The sequence below is a fragment of the Athene noctua genome, chromosome 3 (assembly GCF_965140245.1).
Source record: "Athene noctua chromosome 3, bAthNoc1.hap1.1, whole genome shotgun sequence".
NCBI classification, from domain to species: domain Eukaryota; kingdom Metazoa; phylum Chordata; class Aves; order Strigiformes; family Strigidae; genus Athene; species Athene noctua.
In genome coordinates this window covers 77,032,839-77,051,299 of record NC_134039.1, presented here as the reverse complement: position 1 = coordinate 77,051,299, position 18,461 = coordinate 77,032,839, and the positions used below count along the sequence as shown (strand labels likewise).

The 18,461-nt window shown below is 35.4% G+C and overlaps 1 protein-coding gene across 1 annotated transcript in view; it reads left to right on the top strand.

Moving 5' to 3' along the window:
- Nucleotides 1–12,822, top strand: part of HGF (hepatocyte growth factor) — a 93,131-nt gene extending 80,309 nt beyond the window's left edge. The window contains exons 12-18 of the mRNA XM_074901682.1: nucleotides 1,279–1,317; nucleotides 1,809–1,905; nucleotides 4,633–4,707; nucleotides 5,303–5,449; nucleotides 6,155–6,261; nucleotides 8,123–8,268; nucleotides 10,429–12,822. Coding sequence (XP_074757783.1) covers nucleotides 1,279–1,317; nucleotides 1,809–1,905; nucleotides 4,633–4,707; nucleotides 5,303–5,449; nucleotides 6,155–6,261; nucleotides 8,123–8,268; nucleotides 10,429–10,599 — 782 coding nt within the window. The 3' untranslated portion in view covers nucleotides 10,600–12,822. The remainder of the gene's footprint in view (nucleotides 1–1,278; nucleotides 1,318–1,808; nucleotides 1,906–4,632; nucleotides 4,708–5,302; nucleotides 5,450–6,154; nucleotides 6,262–8,122; nucleotides 8,269–10,428) is intronic.
- Nucleotides 12,823–18,461: the final 5,639 nt, after the last annotated feature.

The window sequence follows — 18,461 nt, the reverse complement described above, 5'->3', positions numbered from 1 at the left end:
TGAACGTATGTCTGTGATCTCTAGAGGTTAAGGATAAGGTTACATTCCTTCCTAGAAGCAATCTGCTGCATTTCCTCATAGTCTGAACTGCAGAATCTCTAAGAAGTGATATTTGAAGTCTAAGGTGATATTTTGGCATCTATGTGAAGAGTAAACAAACTATGCAAAAGGTTATTTGTGTCAATAGAGATAAAGAAAAACAGCCGAAGAAATATAAAGTTTATTCACTCATTCTGAGTTCATTATCTGGATCTATGAAATCCTGAGGAAATATTCACAGAAGACATTTGTAGGGTATACAGCAGTGGTGAATATTATGATTTCTGGAATCAAACTCCAGAGATAGAATATGTCTGTTTTACAAGTGTAAATTCTATGGTCTAGTATTAAACTACTAGTAGCTCACTCAGGTACGGATAACCAGCTTAACCAATACAGACAAAATGCTGGCAGTTCCCAAGTGCACTGACTTGGTGCCTTTAACTCATGTCTTCAAACTGCGCTATATATATATATATATATATATTATTTTTTTTATATGTATACATATACAAATATATATGCATACACATGCATATGTGTATGCATACACATGCAAATTTAACTATGTATATAACTCTTTACATTTATTTATATATATATATATATATATATATATGCTTAATGGTGGAAATCTAGTTGCATGAGACTGTTTTAAACTGTGCCTGTGCAAACTTTCAGTAGCAGTAACTGTGCCTCTAGCTCATAATGCTGGGTCATTCTGAAGACTTCGCTGCAGACAAAAATTCTGAACCAAGTTTAAACAACCTTGTAGCTGTATATTGACTTGGACTAGGTAGAAGAACCAAATCAGATTTTGGGGAACACATTTGGATAAGTTTTTGCTGATGGCAACATAAAAGGACTTTTGAATTTTCAAAGGTTTCTAAGTTCCTTATAGAAAAGCCTCAATTTCATTTTTCAGCCTTTGCTTTTCGAGTGAAACATGTAAATTGAACATGATAGATTGATGTATTCAAGATTCAGCCAAGAAGAAAAATGCTTGAAACTCCTGTTGCAAAATGTTTGATCCTTATTTCATTCTATTGGAATGAAATTCTGCGTTGTTTCAAATCCTTATCAAACTGTGCTTTTGCAGAGTATTAAAGAAATCATCGAAGTTTAAAACTTTATGAACTATTAAAATTAACTATATGCCATTTGCTGTTTATTTTTACTGTATTCAATTTTTAGATGCGATTTAATTTTGTACTTTGACTATCTTATGTGTCTGTCTAGGTGAAGGTGACACAACTCCTACTACAACCGGCTTGGATGGTAAGTAAGTTTGCAGATGTACTGTGCCGTGCGTGTATTCTATCCTCTAAGACTAGTCATTTCTTTCCGATTGGAAAACAAGAGAAAGACCAGTTAAAGATACAGAAAAAACATACAGTTTGGGAAAAATTGCTTTTACAAGGGGAAAATGTAGAATAGCTTTATTAAACCCCATTATCATACCCCTTTATCTATTCTCACTGTCCTGTCTTGCCAGTGGTGAGATATGGCAATGATTTTCAGTGTTTGCTTTATAACTATGTACATTTCTGAAAAATCTTTTTAAATATATGCACTTTATATTCCCTATGAATATTTATATAGACTGACCCGCCTTTACTGAAGTAGTTTTGATGCTCTAGAAATATATTTCGTTAGCGCAGGAAAGTTAATCCGTAATAAATATTGACCTTTTTGTGGTCCTTATGTGCAACCGTACAGGTTTCCTACCGCTGTTTTTAGTAAAATGTGATCTCTGGACCTGCTTTCAGATACTGTTATTCCTTGTGCCTCAACAAAACATTTGAGAGTTGTAAATGGAATCCCAACACAAACTAACGAAGGATGGGTGGTTAGTTTGACATACAGGTAACTATCACTTTAATTAGAAAAACAATACATCTACTAGGATATTTGTTTTGGAACTGTACAAAATTTTGACCATAATAAGAATACTTCTAGATTACAGTTAAATTCTGTAAAAGCAGAAAATCAGCATGCCCGGATCATCAGGTGATTCCACAATATTCACTCCGTCAGTGAAATATTTATATGTTCATTATCACTAATTTACACACATGAGCTTTTAGAGCATTCAAAAAGCATTCAAAAGTTCTGCTCTTTTGCTTAGCAACCACAGACCTTTTGATAACATTGGCTTAGCATCCAGCATTAAACTATTTTAGAAAATTTTACAAAAAACCTAAGTTTTATATCAACATTTTCACTTTAACAGAAGTGAAGTGCTGGATTCAGGATTTATCCCCTTGTCAAATCCAGCTTTCTGCTTATATCATTGTACACAACTAAAATTTATTCTTTATTGAAAAAATAAGTAGGAACTATAAAGAGATCCTTTTCATTCTGTAAAACAAAACTCTAACATGTACAGCTGGAAAAGTGTTTTACATTATGGAAGGTCTTACTTCGCTACTGTGTAAAAGCCAGAACACAGAATTACTGTTTCTTATGTTCATTACTCTGGTTCGTAACTCATTAGCTGGACGTGTGAATCATTAACGTATAACAGGAGATGTGTATCAGTCCTGTATCTTCTATCATGAAAAAAAGTAAATAAAAAGGTATTTTTTGTCTCCTGATACAGACTAAAGTATATCTCAATTCTATTATCTTTTGATTCATCATCTCTTTTGAAACCATGTTGTAAAATAGGTCTTAAATGAAAAGCTGGAGTAAAGAAAAAGATAAAAAGCCTACTTTCTATGTTACTTCATTGATAGAGAAATTCTGGGGATCCTTCCCATCCTTGGTAATCTTTGCATTTTATAAGATCCAATCAGAACTAAACCTTTCTGGAAGTTTAGCAGATGGTTACAGAAAGATATTTCTGGAGGAACGTCACTCTATTCCTAGACTAAATTACAAGATAGGTGGGCTGAATCACTGTGGAAGAGTTTATCTTTGAACTATTTTTAAAGCAGCCTTGATGTTTGACTAACTTTTAGACAGGAAAGGTGATTTACACCTGGGTGCCTAAAATTTAGATTACTAATGGTAGTTGAACCTGGATTTTATGCTATGCAACAAAATACCATTAAGTAGATGAGTGCTTAAAATATTTCAGATTCTTTTATGAAGAAGGGATTCCTGGAATACTCCAGGAGCAAAATATATTTTTAAGTGTTACATGTGGGCACAAAAATGTAGTTTTATTTTGTATTATTATCAAGGAAGCAAATAGAATATTTTCTGAAATAAAACCTTAATGACTTCAGGGCTTTCTGCAAAAAAACTATCTGTACACCTCAAAATGGAATTGTCATGTCTGAGTGGTAAAGGCTTAGTGATACGCAGAAACTTGTATTCATATTTGGTAACAAAGGCCCACCTCTAAATGTTAAACTGCTCAATGATGATTTTCTTATATATCCGATCCAGATTCCGTTAATAGGTATATTTAAGTATATTTGGATTAATTTCATGCATTTCATGGAATCAGCTCTACATTTGTCTCACAAATTTAATAAATTTAACATTTCTATGAATACTAGTCAATCTTCTAAAGCAGATGATGCAATGTTGTAAATTTCTTTTAATAATTAATGATCCAAACATAACATGAAAGAACACATTTCTACTCCTGATTGTGACATTTTTATAATAAAACTGGGCACAATCTATATTTTAAAAAGAATCCAGCCTTTTGGACCAGATATTTTGTTCCTCAACCAAAATACAATTAAAAAAAAAAAAAAAAGGCAAGCATCTGTGTTATTCTGATGTCTTTGAACTTCATATAGAGTCTGGGGTCTTTCCAGCAGTTCTTTGCAAAGCTTTGAACATTTGTGTGATTTGAATTTATAAATTGTGAGATTTTAAGCTTTTCCAAATTGCTGACAATTCTGATTCGCTTTCCAAAGAGCTGCAGAAAATAAATGTGATTTTGGAGGCTCAGAGAAGGAAACTAATTAATCTGCATTCCACAGGCGTCTTTATTTTTGAAAGAACTGTCATGCCTAATTGCTTTAATTTTACTTGATATATTATGCTGCAGGTTTTCTATAATCACATGTAGGATGTCATACATTGCAGATTGTTTCCAACCGAAGTATGTGGGTACAGAAATCTCATAGGGCTTGTAATCAAATAGGAACTCTCCACCTTGAGGTCAATGCTTTGAATAATACCTACATGAATAATGACTAAATGTTGTTTACATCTGGTGACAGTTTGGGGACTTGCTTGAAAGTTTCAGTCCATTTCCTGTTACAAAGATTTACCATGCTTTTTTTTTTTTTTTTTTTTTTTTTTTTTTAAATAGGTCTCTAGTTATAAATTTAGCTTTGAAACGACTAAATGAACAAAGTAACTGAATTTCTTTTTCCTCTGTGTTTTTATACACTGGAGTAAATCTCTGCAAAGTCATGTTACTATAAGTATTGAAACTGCAGAGCAAAGGGACAGAGATGTTTTCACAGGCTGTCAGTCAGCCACTTTTCACCAGCAAAAATACACAGGGAGCAAAAGTACTCTAAACTTTTTGACTATGTTGAAACTGATATAATTACTTTTTTTTTTTAACCATTTTTTATCTCTTTTCTCTCCTTTTTTTTTTTTTTTTTTTTTTCCCCACAGGAATAAGCATATCTGTGGAGGTACTTTGATAAAGGAAGAGTGGGTTCTAACAGCAAGGCAGTGTTTCCCTTCTCGGTACAGTAGTCTGTAGTTTTGCAATATTGAAATACATCTATTTTCAGGAACTTATCAGCACAACGCTTCTTCAATTTAAACGCAGCGGTTTTCCCTCCTGTTTGGCTTTATCACTGCTTTTCTGATGTAAAAGTCCTGTGGGACCTTGGTATTTTCTGTTATTATTGTTGTTAATCTAAAAGAGCTCTGGCTATTTTTCATAGAAGTACAAATATGTTTTCCAAGTGTAATGGTCAGACAATTGCCTCTTTATAAAAATAATCTCATGCTTCTGCTTAACTGGACAGAATAAAATAGCAAACTGGGGTAAATCTCAAGAAGTTCAAATGTTCATATTGTCCAAGGATCTGAATGTTTGGATACTATTAGGAAACAAAAATTAGATTTTAGTCAGTTAAAGATAAAATTATGTAGTGGCTTCAGACCAAAAACTTACATCTGAGCATGTTGATTTTGGAATAGCAGTTGGCAGCATAAACCCATTTCTAGTGAAGAGTATTTGTTAAGATCTTCTAGCATCATCATATTAAGCAGAGTTTTTAAAGTTATTTTATTATAAACTCATCAAAATCCTAACCACCTTTGCCTCATTTAGGTACAAAGATTTAAAAGACTACAAAGCCTGGCTTGGAGTCCATAATATCAAAGGAAAGGGAGAGGAGAAGCATAGACAAGTTCTGAATATCTCCCAGTTGGTATATGGCCCCACAGGGTCAGATTTGGTCTTACTGAAACTTAGCAGGTTAGTAGCTACTATTGCCAATTCCAGGATTTTCAACTGACGAATAAGATTCTTCCTAAAAAAGATCTACAATTTCAATCCTCTACTATCTCTGATACTGCAGATAATGTCTCCATGGGGTAAACTTCCAATTGTAAGAAATTTTACTTGATATATGCAGAAATACAGGTCCATCTACCTTACTCAGAAAATAGATGTTACTTCACAAAAATCATGCCTACATTTTTTCCCTGTTAACCAAGTTTAAGTTTGTTAGAGGGTTTTTTTTTTGTTGGTTTTGTTTTGTTTTGTTATGTTTTTAAAAAATAACACACATTGAAAAATATATATGGTTTTAATTTATAGAATAGGCACCAAATTGTAACCGAGATCCTTGTGTATATATGAGCTTTCAAACTTTCTCCGTATTAGCAAAGCTATATATTCAAATGAAATGCCATCATTACTTACTTTTAAAATGAAAACCCAAGTTAAATAGCATAAAAGTGGTGACAGCATGTCAAGAAATCTTTTGACAGTTAACAGCTGTAGCACAAAAAATAGGTAGAAAAATCCATCATATTCTTCAGAGATGGAACAGAAAGGAAAATAATTGGCACAGTTTTTAATTACTGTGATCTTTAATAGATTTAATGACATTTTAAAGATACATTTTAGAAGGTTAAGTAAAATCCATTATATCTATTATTTGTTTTCTCTTTTCAGACCTGCCATATTGACAAATTTTGTAGAAATAATCCGATTGCCCATTTCTGGATGTACCATTCCAGAGAAGACAAGTTGCAGTGTTTATGGATGGGGATACACTGGATGTAAGAAACTATTTTTAAAAACTAAATGAATACATTGGCAGCTTACTTCCTCTTGTCATTATAGGTGAGGCTGCTGGTATTGCCTGATGCCACAACTGTCCGACACTTTTTGCTATAAAATAGAGTTTCTTTTTTTTTTTTTCTAATTTCATAAATCTCTGAGCATTTTATCGAAGATCATTTAACATGAAATATTTTCTACCAGTCCATCTTTTCTTTTTTTTTTTTTCTTCAGTGACAGACAAATTGATTCAATCATTTCTAAGACTGAATTGGAGAAAAATATCTTTCTACATGTTTAAAAAATCTGGCAGAATTATTTTGCAGACTTCTAACACTTTTTTGAAAAATTCATCTACTTGAGCAGTACTTCTCTGTATCCCAAAGTAGGCTGCCCTGTGGAAAAACTAATACAGAATCATGTAATCAAAGACATAATTAACGTACACAAAGACAGTGAACTGAGGATGCACAGGCAGCCCTAAGTCTGGCATTTAACTTTTGAGTACTTGACTTTGCAACCTTACTAATGTTTATTAAACACAGTTTTTTGTGTGAAGTAAATACAAATATGTGGGATAACAGGCGTTTATTTAGTCTGGTAAATACTATATCTGGCTAATTATGTGTTGATGATAAAGTTAATAGCTGCCAGTTGACAATAATTACTCTGATAATTACTGTGCTCAAATGTCTTTTGCCACAGACCCTGACTAAGCATCAGCAATATACTCACGCTGCCCTGGAAGCAGAGCAGAAACTAGACTCTAATTCTGAGGCTCTCTTCCTTGTAACCCTTACTCTGCATTTCTTTGTGGGTGGCTCCTAATCTGTACCAGCCCTCTCCCAGATGACTGCCTTTGATGTTCCCGGAATGGCTGTGTTAGCTATCATCTAGGAGAAATGGCTGTCTGGGGGACAGGGAAATCAGGCTGAAGCACAGTGCGGCATCACAGGAAAGTTTAGCTTAAGAGAACTGATAAGGAATTTGCAATGTCATGAGTTATGTAATACAGTAAAAACATAACATCTGTCATCCAAGGACTTTGAACTATATTTTCTGCACTACTTATTATAATCCTCACTGCATCCTGGTCAGGTGAGGAAGAAGTGTTACATCCATTTTTCCAAGAAAACAAGTCAATGAAGGGCAAGCTTGGCATTTTCTCTGATGGCTGTGCAGAGAATGGGTAGGTCCAGGCTCGCTCTTTATTTTCGCAGCTTGTGCAGACTTGTCTTTCGACATGTAGAACAAGAGTAAGCTCCACAGGGCTCCTGCTTCCTGACCTTCACACTGATGAATGGAGATTGCACAAGGCTATGGCTCTGCCCTTGCAGGCACAAAGTCATTCAGTGTAGCTGAGCCAGCACAGAATGAGAAAAACTCTGCTCTGATCAGTAATTTTCAAGTCACATATCCTTCCCTAGGCCATGACAGGCACTGTTACACATTAACTTGTGTTTAAGGCAGGGAGCAAAATCCTTGCTCCACTGATGGGAGTCAAAACATTCTCAGGCTCACTTTTTCTGATTTTTGTGACATGACAGGGTAAGTTGGTGGTGAACTGTTGAGCAAACTCAGTTACATAGTCCTTTCTTCTAATACAAAAATCTTCTCCAGATATTCTCGGAGAACTGAACAGACATGTGTACCAAACAAATTTATCACAAATCTCATTTGTAGCAAATACAAGAAATCCAAAAGACAAATGTATGATAACAGTTAGGATGGACAAAAATGTGAGTACTGAAGAAAAAGTACAATAACTGAAATTACATGAGTAAGTTTGTCCAGGCTGCATTTTCAATTATTTTTTTTCCCCTAAAATAGAATAAATTTTCATTCTCTTTTCAATCCTAGTAATTAACTATGATGGCCTTCTCCGAGTGGCAAACCTGTTTATTCTGGGAAATGAGAAATGCAACCAATATCTCAAAGGGAAGATAATTGTGAATGAGTCAGAAATCTGTGCTGTGGCTGAAACCATCGGTGCTGGGCCTTGTGAGGTAAATATTACCTAATATATTAGGAGACACCATCCTGTTTATGTCTTTCCCAGAAAAAAATTACTGGACTTTTTTTATCATTAAACTCTCTGCATTAAACTTGTACACAAGACAATAATATTTTGCATTGGAAAATTATTTGTATTTCTAGTGACCTATTTTCTGCCAGAGTGCAGGAAGAGGTACCTTTGATTCATTTTCATTGTACCTTCACACCAGTAAAGGTTTTATATGGATGTTAAATATATGACTAAACACTTTGCTAGATGGAGACAAATTCGTGTTCTGCATAATAAGGGTTAAAATGGGCTGTGTGCTAGCAACAGCAGTACAGTTTGATTGAGCAGAATGCAAAGGCTGGAGCAAATTTAACTACTTAGATGAGGACTTGCATTCAAAATACAAAAATGTCACTGCTCAATTGAGTTTATAAAGTTATGAAGAAAAGAGAAAGATCCAAATGTATAATAAGGTTCAGTATTAGTCAGAAGGCTGGAGCATTTGGTCTCCCTAAGCAAGCCTGAGCAACAGATCAGTGAGAACAGGAGAACTAATTCAGTGAAAGTATAGTTTGATACAGTTGCTTTGCTGAGGACTCGTTTTGATGATGGAGGAAAGACATCTGAGAAGAAATGCTGTAAATCATTTATTACAGGAAGATATAACTTTTAGTGTGGAAAATCTGCCTGATTAGATGATGTCTAGAAGGCAAGCAGTCATGAACATTATTACGCATTTAATATCTAGAGTAGAATAGATGATTTAATAATATTGTTTTTAACCAAGTAGTGAAATTTTCCCTACCCAAGTGTACTACCATATCATGGGGAAATGAGGTCTTCATCAGGCTGAGGTCTCTTCCATTTATTATTAATATTCCACAGAATCATTTTGTTATTGCAAAGTATTTTCGTAAAAATCAAATATTTAATCATTAATGAGCTCTCAGACATGTCAAGGCGTGTAAATGAAACATGTGTGTGGAAGTCTGTTGGGGATTTTGCACTTTGTTTTCCCCTGAAAGAAGAAATGTACTGAATTAATATTAGCAATCAGTCTTAATCACTGCATGGTTTCCTGCTCCCTGAGTTCCCCTTTGAAGCTACTTTGCTCAGCAGAGAACAGGCGGAGAAACAAAATCAGATTGGCAGGTGAAACTCCACTCCTGAAAGTATTTTATGAGCTGCTCTGATGGTACTGACATAGTTCATTGTTCATGTGGGAACTAATCTGCAGTCAGTCAGGAAAAAAAAAACCAAACCAAATAAAGGTCAAGTATTGTTGTTTCTCTGGTGATCCGAAGAGAATACAATGGTAATTGTCAGCTTTTATTTTTTGAAACAATGTCTCACTATCCGATATGAACATTTACTGTTTAGTTTTGCAGCTAGTTTGCTAGGTTCAGTATATATTTTACCTGAGTAAAAGCTGCAGTATGTGTGTTCAAGTTCCAAATCTACATGAATGTATCATCCAAATGACTGTTTCAATCTGATTTAATCTGATTGTATTTTAGTGCTAAATAAGCACCCCTTCTGAGTCAGCCATACTCCATATTTTTACTGAATGCATATACTGGTGCATTGATGTCTCATTCATTCAGAATAATGAAAAAGTATATTTTAACAAGCTATGTCTCAGAACTATGTCTGCAAAATATTGTCTTTTATTATGGCTGTGGGATTCCCCTATTAGTACACACAGATTCTCATCCTAGGACCTTGCAGGACGATTGACTAACAGAAGGTTATTAACCTGGCTTTGTCAGTAGTCTTTGATGCAAAGCCTGGTATAATAAAGATGTTTATGCACTTTCTGCTCCTCTGGTTTACATGCACATAAACAAGCATGCTTTCAGGTCACTGAAAGAGGAGAGTAAGATCGGGTAGTCTGAAGTCACTAGAATCACATGTAATATTGGATCACTGGATTTCATTTGTCTGGGAAGTAACCTAAGGTTAACATTGGCACTGGCTCTCATAAATTCTGGTTGTGAAAAAGATATTGGAAGCTATTTTTTGTCCTATGGCAAGAATAACTCTATTGGCTGTTCTTTGGGCTAGGTCATCCCCAAAAGAAAACAGTCAGAAGGAGACAGGTGGGAACTGTGTCTTGAAGCACTTTGAGAAGTGACATACGTTATGTTTACTTTTTTCCTAGAGAGATTATGGTGGTCCCTTGGTTTGTGACCAAAACAGGCTGAAGATAGTAGTTGGTGTCATTGTTCCTGGCCGTGGATGTGCCATTCGAAATCGTCCTGGGATTTTTGTTCGAGTCTCATATTATTCGCGGTGGATACACAAGATTATGATGACCTACAGGAAACCCTGAAAAACTCAACAACTTCCATTCAGAGAAAGATTTTGGACAGCATGGAATTAATATGTAATGTAAAGATCAACAATTTTTTAACTACTTGATAGTCAAGTTTGTTGAACTTCTTTTAATATTTATGGGTGGTTTTGGTGTTTTTGTCTATCAGTGTTGTTTTATAAATGTTGAAGTGACTTACAGTATATGCAAGTATGGTGACATATCTCCTGAAGATACTTGAATGGGTAAACAATTTTGCAAAGATATTATTACTGGATGATAAATGGCTTTGAAGAAATAGATCATATGACCTCTTTTATGCTGCTCTTCAGATTATCTTAGAAGGAGAAACAAATTATAGTTTTATTTAACACATCTTATTCTTTCCATGAGCCATATATTTCTCTTCATATATGACAAAAGACCTAGTGAGAGATAGATGCATCTGTCAAGGACATCATATATGATCATATTACTCTTCCCCCTTATAAGAGGTCAAAGATTTTGATACTTCATTAAAACTAATCTATTTAGAAATTCATCTTTTTATTATTGATGGACTTTGACAAGCCTGCCATGAGCAGAGTTCTCGTAGAAGTCAGTATCTCTTCCTTTTACACAGTGCTTATAGACTCCAGTTCTGCTCCTGATTCCTTCAGTGTGTATGTGGTCCCCTAACAGATATCTCAAAAAAACTTTTGAGTGAGGAAGAGATATAGAAGCAGACTGGTTAACAAACTATTGATCATTTGTTTAAAGTTAGTCCCAGAAATAACTGTGAATTTACAATGTTAAAGAGAATATTTAATACATTTTGAAAAATTAATCTTGATTAGCTATTGGCAGACTTTCGCCATTGAAAGAAATTTCAGTCAAATATGCCCCGGTCTTTCTCAAGTGTTAAAAATTCAGTTGATTCTTTTTATTTCGTGAAAGTAACTCTGTATTTACAGCAGGAAAAGGAATAGTTGAATCTGGCACTTGGCTGAGGGTCTTAATACTAGAAAAAGTAAGTTATATATTAATAGTCTTTCAGAGACTTAAGATCTTTAATAAAACCTTACCTAGATTTGGACAAAATTATATATTTGTATAATTCCTTTCAGGGTAGTAAAATTACTGCAGAGATTGATATGATCTTGTATGTAATACGGAAAACATCATCAATAGCTCAGCAGCTTGTGTTTCCTGTCTGTGTGTGGAACCACCATTTTCCTTTACGTTGACGGGGAAAGGGAACAAGTAAGCAGCATCTATGAAAAACACTTGTTCTCTTTTAGACATTTAGTTGTATGGCTGGAATTATTATGCAAATATGCTGTTATAGGTGGCACCAATTACCTTGTAATTTCTGGAAATTTGATATAACATATATCCAATTGTTAGTTTTACTACTGTACATGTAATTGCATACGTAACTGCACTGTTACTTCACTTGTGACTATGTAATTGTAAATGTTTCCAGTAGCTAATTGTATGGTATGTATATCCAACTGCATAGCCCCTAAGTTGACATCACGGTGTAGACATATAAAAGGACATTTCATTCAGAAGACGCAGGGTTGAATTCTGCCCTGGCAGAAAATAACCACTTCAGGGGAGCTGTCCTGGGAGGCAGCCCTCGTGTTGACTCACCAAATTATTTTCATCAGCAGTGCACTTTGACTTCAGTGGGACTCAAATATGCTCACGTCTCCCGGTGAGCTGGGATGAGTTTCAGCCCATGCGTAAGTGGGTTGGCTTGCTGAGATTTGTGTCAAGCATCCAGCAGATTCTACTGGCACATAAGAAGAAGGAAAGAAGTCTTTCAGCAAGCAGAGCTTCTGAAATTCCTCCTGATGTAAATAGTCTCTTTGGACAAGATGCAACTTCTCTGTGCAACGGATTTGAGGCTGTGGATGCTACGCAGATAGTCTGTCTCAATCTATTCTGTCTGCCTCTGAAGGCTCTATGCCCCTTTTGGGCTCTCTTACTTACCAGGCCTAAAGAGGGCAGGATTTAGCCTATTGTATTTACAGTTAATTATTGCCATGTATGTGAAGAGTGTATTCTTACTAAGTATATACTGACCATATCTTATTGAAAGGATTAACTTTTTAAGAGAGACTTTTAAAAAACTCCAAGTGAGTTTTGTTTTCAGTCACAAGTAGAATGTGGATAAAATAGATAATTCCATGTTCACTCTTTGTATTCTAAGAATTGTTATGTGCTCACTGTATTATATTTGCAGGCATTTTGTTACGTCTATCTAAAAAAATCAAATCCTAAAATATTTTAGTTATAAGCTTCTGCTGTGCAGAAGACTGTGATTTTTATATATATATATACACACATATATATATATATATATATATATGATAAAAATACTGTTTTTTGTTAGACAACGTGTAAGGATTTTTACCTGTTTGTTCTGGGCAGTGCCTCGGTAAAATAAATTGTGCAGAGTTGATGCTCCAGAACTTAACATGTTTGTATGCACTTGCTTATCAGGTGCTCTTGCTCTCCATATCTCGGTATGGAGGGCATGTGAGACTCTGAAAAGCAAGGGAAGAGAAGAATAATGATATGTGGTAATGAATTTGTACTTCATTTATTCCTGTGAATATTTCTTGTTGGTACCAATGGTACCGTACCAGGCAACTGTTATAACTACAGGATTCTCTTAAGAAAGGACACTCTATAGATATTTTTTCACTGTTCTAATATTTTTCTCTCTGTAATAACAAGGGAACCTAATCTAGTGCCCATCTAAATTACTGGAAAGCCTCTTACTAACTTCAGTGAGATCTGGACATTACTTTGTAGATGTGATTTTATTCATGTTAGAATTATAGGGTACAGAACTTAAATTCTTATCTAAGGATATTCTTAAGCTCCATTGAATTTCATCTTCATTCTCCTTGATGTAAATAATCCTTGGTCTGTGAAAAGTGTAATAACTGGATTTAAAATTTTGCAATTAAAACCTAAGAGCTGATTTTGTGCTACTGAAGTTAGTTTGACTTAATTACCGATTTTCTTTGGGCATTGGAAAGGGCTGATGCTTCTTCCTTACATTAATGAAACATTTTTCCCTTAAAAAACCTTTTTTCCCAATCTCTTTTTCTCTTATAAACCTCATGGCCCTCAGAGAAACTGTAGCTCTTATTGGGAATGTACTGGTCTAGATTTTTGCTGCTACTGCTGAAATCTTCTTCTCTAGTTTAAGATTAAAATTATCTGAGGTATTCTGCAAACCCTTGCTACAGGTAATGCCAATGTACTTGACAGAGCTACTCACTTGTGTTAGAGCTTTTCCGACGAGGGTCCAAACATATCTCTGAGGGTCAAAATCTACTCAGGCAAAATGTCCCTTGAAATCAGTGAATGTGATTGTCAAAAGAATGGGGGCTGAAAGTTGCTCAGTGCTTTTTCCCTATGGCTGTGCACTGATCTACATACATCCTTGTACACTGAAAAGCACACAGATTCTCAACTCTACAGCAACTGCATCAGGAAGTGGGGCTTTATTGCCATCCTTCTGGAAAGCTGTTTGTCAACTGGTTGACCCCCATGGAACCTGCATGAAACCTATTGGATTGGTTATTTAGTCTTGTTTCCTTATCAATTATTTTCTTCCTCCCTCATGTGCACTGGTATATTATTGTTTTATGAATGTTGGGGCTGCTGGCAGGAACTAACATGGCTTTTCACCCTAAAGTTTTACAGTGTTCCTTTTTAAACATCCTCTTGGGCATTTACGTATGGTGTTTCCTTGCATGAGATCTAACTTCAGGGGGCTGCCTGTGGAATTCAGCATATGACAAGAGTATTTTTTCATATTTAAGTGGGAAAAATAATGCTCCCATTAAATCCAGCTAGCTGAATGCCTAATGAAAAGGGAACACTGTGGTTATAACTTGTATTACAAATCTTCTGTAATTATTGGCATCTTCATTAGTTAATAAAGTTGGTATTTTTGTAACCTTGTTTACTCTTATTCTTAATAAAGTATTTTATAAAAAACAACTTAATTAGCATTATATTTCTTATTTAAAGAAGAAGGTTTGGAACCCCATTGCTAGGCTCCCAATTCTAATTTCAGTGAGGGATTTTAGTTTGCAGAGTAAGGATGACTGGTACTTTGAAGATCTTCGTATGTCCTATAGCAGAATTGCAGATAAAATGAAAGATACAGCCAAACCCATGAAGTGATCCCGCTGAGTCTCCCCAAGAGCTTCCTGAGAATGGCTTAAGCAGTGGAAAGGATGTGGTTAACCTAAACATGAATATTTACCAAGTGTATTGTAGTTTCTTACAATTTTGGTATGGGAGGTTTGAAATTTGAAGTATTTCTTTTAATATACTTTACACTTCAGAAACGACTCCCCTCATTGTATCACTTAGTACTATTGATGGAACAAAAGATGATGCAAAGGAGACTAATAACTGGCACAAACCTAGGTGATACTGCTGCACTTAATATCAAAACCAGACAGCAGCAACAACTACCAAAAAAAGGAAACAAACAACACCCTTACTAGCCCCACTAGATTAGTGCCTCTGTACAGCCGAGCACTGACAAGCTCCTATAGCATCATAGCATTCTGGTTAGGTAAATTCAAAGAAGGGACAGTAAGTTCATTACTTCTTTTTCATTATCCAGCTGAAATTTCTAAGTTCTAAGCACTTCTGGTTACACTGCAGTTTTGATGATTTAAACATATATTTGCTAACAACTCCAGCTATATCAGCAGTGAATCATTCTTCAAATAAACTTGTGTGCAGAGTGTTTGAAGTCTGATTCTGAATTTTCCATGGTAAACATCACTTTCTTTCTGTTTGTAGTCCAAAAAGGGGACTTTCTAATTGATTCATAAAATCAGTGGATTTTATTGGGAACTCCTGAAAATCAACGGGAAGCTTGCCAATAACTTCAACCGTGCAGGAATGCTTCCAAAGTTACAAAAATCTAGAAATAATCCATATGGCAAAACCATATATCTTACTATAGTTTTACATTTAAAGTGTTAAGGATGTTCAGGTGACCTGTCTACCTCCTGGGACCCATGAGAATTAACTGCTTGTACAGCAATTTGTGCAGCGAAGGTCTATAAAGGGATATTGCCTTCATATCATATTCTGTAATGGCTTTATCTTTTGCAGTTGCAAGAACAGTATAATCTGCAGATGATAAATGATGAAAACCCACACTGATGCTCAGTACTTGCTTTCTGCTCTTTGTTATTTAACAAGCCTCATGTAAACAGAGCAGGCCATTTAGTAGAGTTCAGTTGTGCATCTACTTTGCCTTCAAAAGCACCGATTTCTGGATAACTATGTTCCAATGAAAACCACGTGCAATAAATAGGAAAGAAAACAGCTGGGAAGAAAAAGGCAAACCATAAAAAAGGTTAATACCAAAGTAAGCCCTAAAATGAACAGATACTTTTTTTTTTTTTTTTTTTTCATGTTGTCTCAGTTTTATAACGTAGGATATACGGTGTGAAAAGCTACAACAGAATAGCTTAATAGCTTTAGCTTTCCTAAAGCTGTTTCAGTTTGATTCAGAACACTTGAGAAGGTGCAATGACTTCTCCATATGGTCACAAAAGACATAGTACAAGTTGTGCTTCTCTGTCTGAGGACCTGATTCTACTTACATTGACATGCCTGTCAAAACGCCATCTAGGCCTAATGGATAGGTCTTAAATCCTCCTTCTGAACCCCTTGGATCTTGTCATGGGACTGTTTCAGATCCTGACTTAGTCAAGCACTCAGAGCATGTTCCACTATGACATTGAGTGGCAGAGGAGAAAAGCTTATATTGTACTTCAAACTTGGGCATCAGAGTTCCACTGCAGACTATCAACTTTGCTCAGAGTCTAACCGAACATAAAGATTTGTTGATTTATTTACTATTCAAATATTTCTCTTTAAAATAATAATAATAATGATGATAAAAAACCATAATGGTTGCAGTTATGATTAATAGTTTTCATACACATATTAATAAATTCCTTAGGGGAAAAACTCTGCTAGAGCAAATAAATGTACCACTTCAGAGCCCAAGAGATGTTGACGTTTGCTTGAGATATCTTAAGCTGTGCCTGTTTAAACTAAGGTTATCCTCAACTGGGTTATTTGATACATTCTACTGCGAGAAAAAGTATATACAGAAGAGTGCAATTCATACCAAATTATTAAAAATAAGGCAAGAAATACAGCATTAGAGGCACACATTGGATTAGACAAGGCTAGTGTAAAACACAAACATGGATATAGTCCTCTCCACTTGAGAGAAGATTTACCTTGAGTAATATTAAAGTTTATAGCATTTAGTTCAGATTATACTAACTGAAAATTTTCCAGATGGTTTTCTTTCCTTGAGGATTAATGTCAACATGATACACAGACTGAGCAAATATGCATTTACATCAACATTGCTATTACAAGGCATGTCAACAAAAGTCTCATGTCTTGGGCGTAAATATGCCATCTGCTGTTCAGCCTTGTGTTTAACAGTACTGTAACTTCACATAGCAGTTACAAAACTGCAAAACTGCCATCATATAGTTACTTCTCTCTCTTTTTTTTTTTTTTTAATTTAAATGAAATCTCAGAAAATTTGCCATTCACAGCACTGTAAATTGTGGAAGCTTTGCATTAAACATTCACTTGAAAGCCTCTGTTTTTCATTGTTGTGTATCTTCACGGGGCAGCTGAGTCCCAATTATTGCCTGATCTTATAATCCTTCGAAGTCTATGTTTCTGTTAGAAAAGTCCCAACATAGCCTTTTTTTTCCTGTTGACATATTCAGAATATGTCTCTAAGAATACCTGTAGGAGGTGAAAACTCATTGCAGTCCTGAAATATTCAGATACCAACCTTCAACTATCCATACTGAGGTTCCTAGTTTGCCATCAAGTATATTAACACAGGAAAAGGAATAAGCTAGTGGCCTAGGTGGCTTCTACACATCCCGCATCAGTGAGTCTTGGTTATCCCCGAGGAGGTGCTCCACAGCCCTCTGTATCAAACCAGAGACTTGATGTGACTGAGCACTAAAGTACACAGATTACACGTGGACACAAATAAATGCACATCACACCCCCACAAATGTACACAGATGCCTTCACAGTGATATCTAGCTGACTACTTCAGAACTCGGTCTACACAGATTCTTCAGGAAAAGGCTTATAAGGTGGGATTTTCCCTGTCCCCCAGAGCTGTGCTAATTGAAGTGTTTTAGTATAGGAACAGGAAAACCTGAGAAGAGAGGTCTTTCTACCAGGACCACTTATCTCACTTTGCCTAAACAACCAAGAATAACAAGGGGAAGCTTAGTGGTGATAGCCAAGGGTATAAATTTTTCACATCCTGAATTTGCACATTTCTGATGGTAAACTTCTGTAGTGTAAACCTGAATTGCAATAAGAAGCTTTATATGCCTCAGAACCTTTGCCTACACTCTATACTAGTTGGATCTAAACTGATCCAATCAGTTCTGCAGTGATTGCATATTTACATATGTCTTGGTGTGTGTACATGTTCATGTGTGCATATACACATGTATCTATTGTGTCTGCAGCCATGTGGAAGCTCTGGCATTAGTGTTTCTTGCCCTGGAAACAGACATGTAGACCTGTCTAGTGTTCAGCCAGCTGTGTCCTGGTTTGGACCCATCAGTATAATCATAATCTGCATGTGAAGGCCCCTCAGATTAGGAATTAAAAAGCTCAGCCTTGGATCTTAAAATGCTCAAATCCGCTAGGGAATCAGTACTAACCATTTGTATTTACACTGATAATTGAAATGGTACACAGCCTTTGGAGACCCTTTTGAATGCTTTTTTTTCCTTTTATTCCACTTTATTTTTTGTTAGGTATCACCAGAGGCT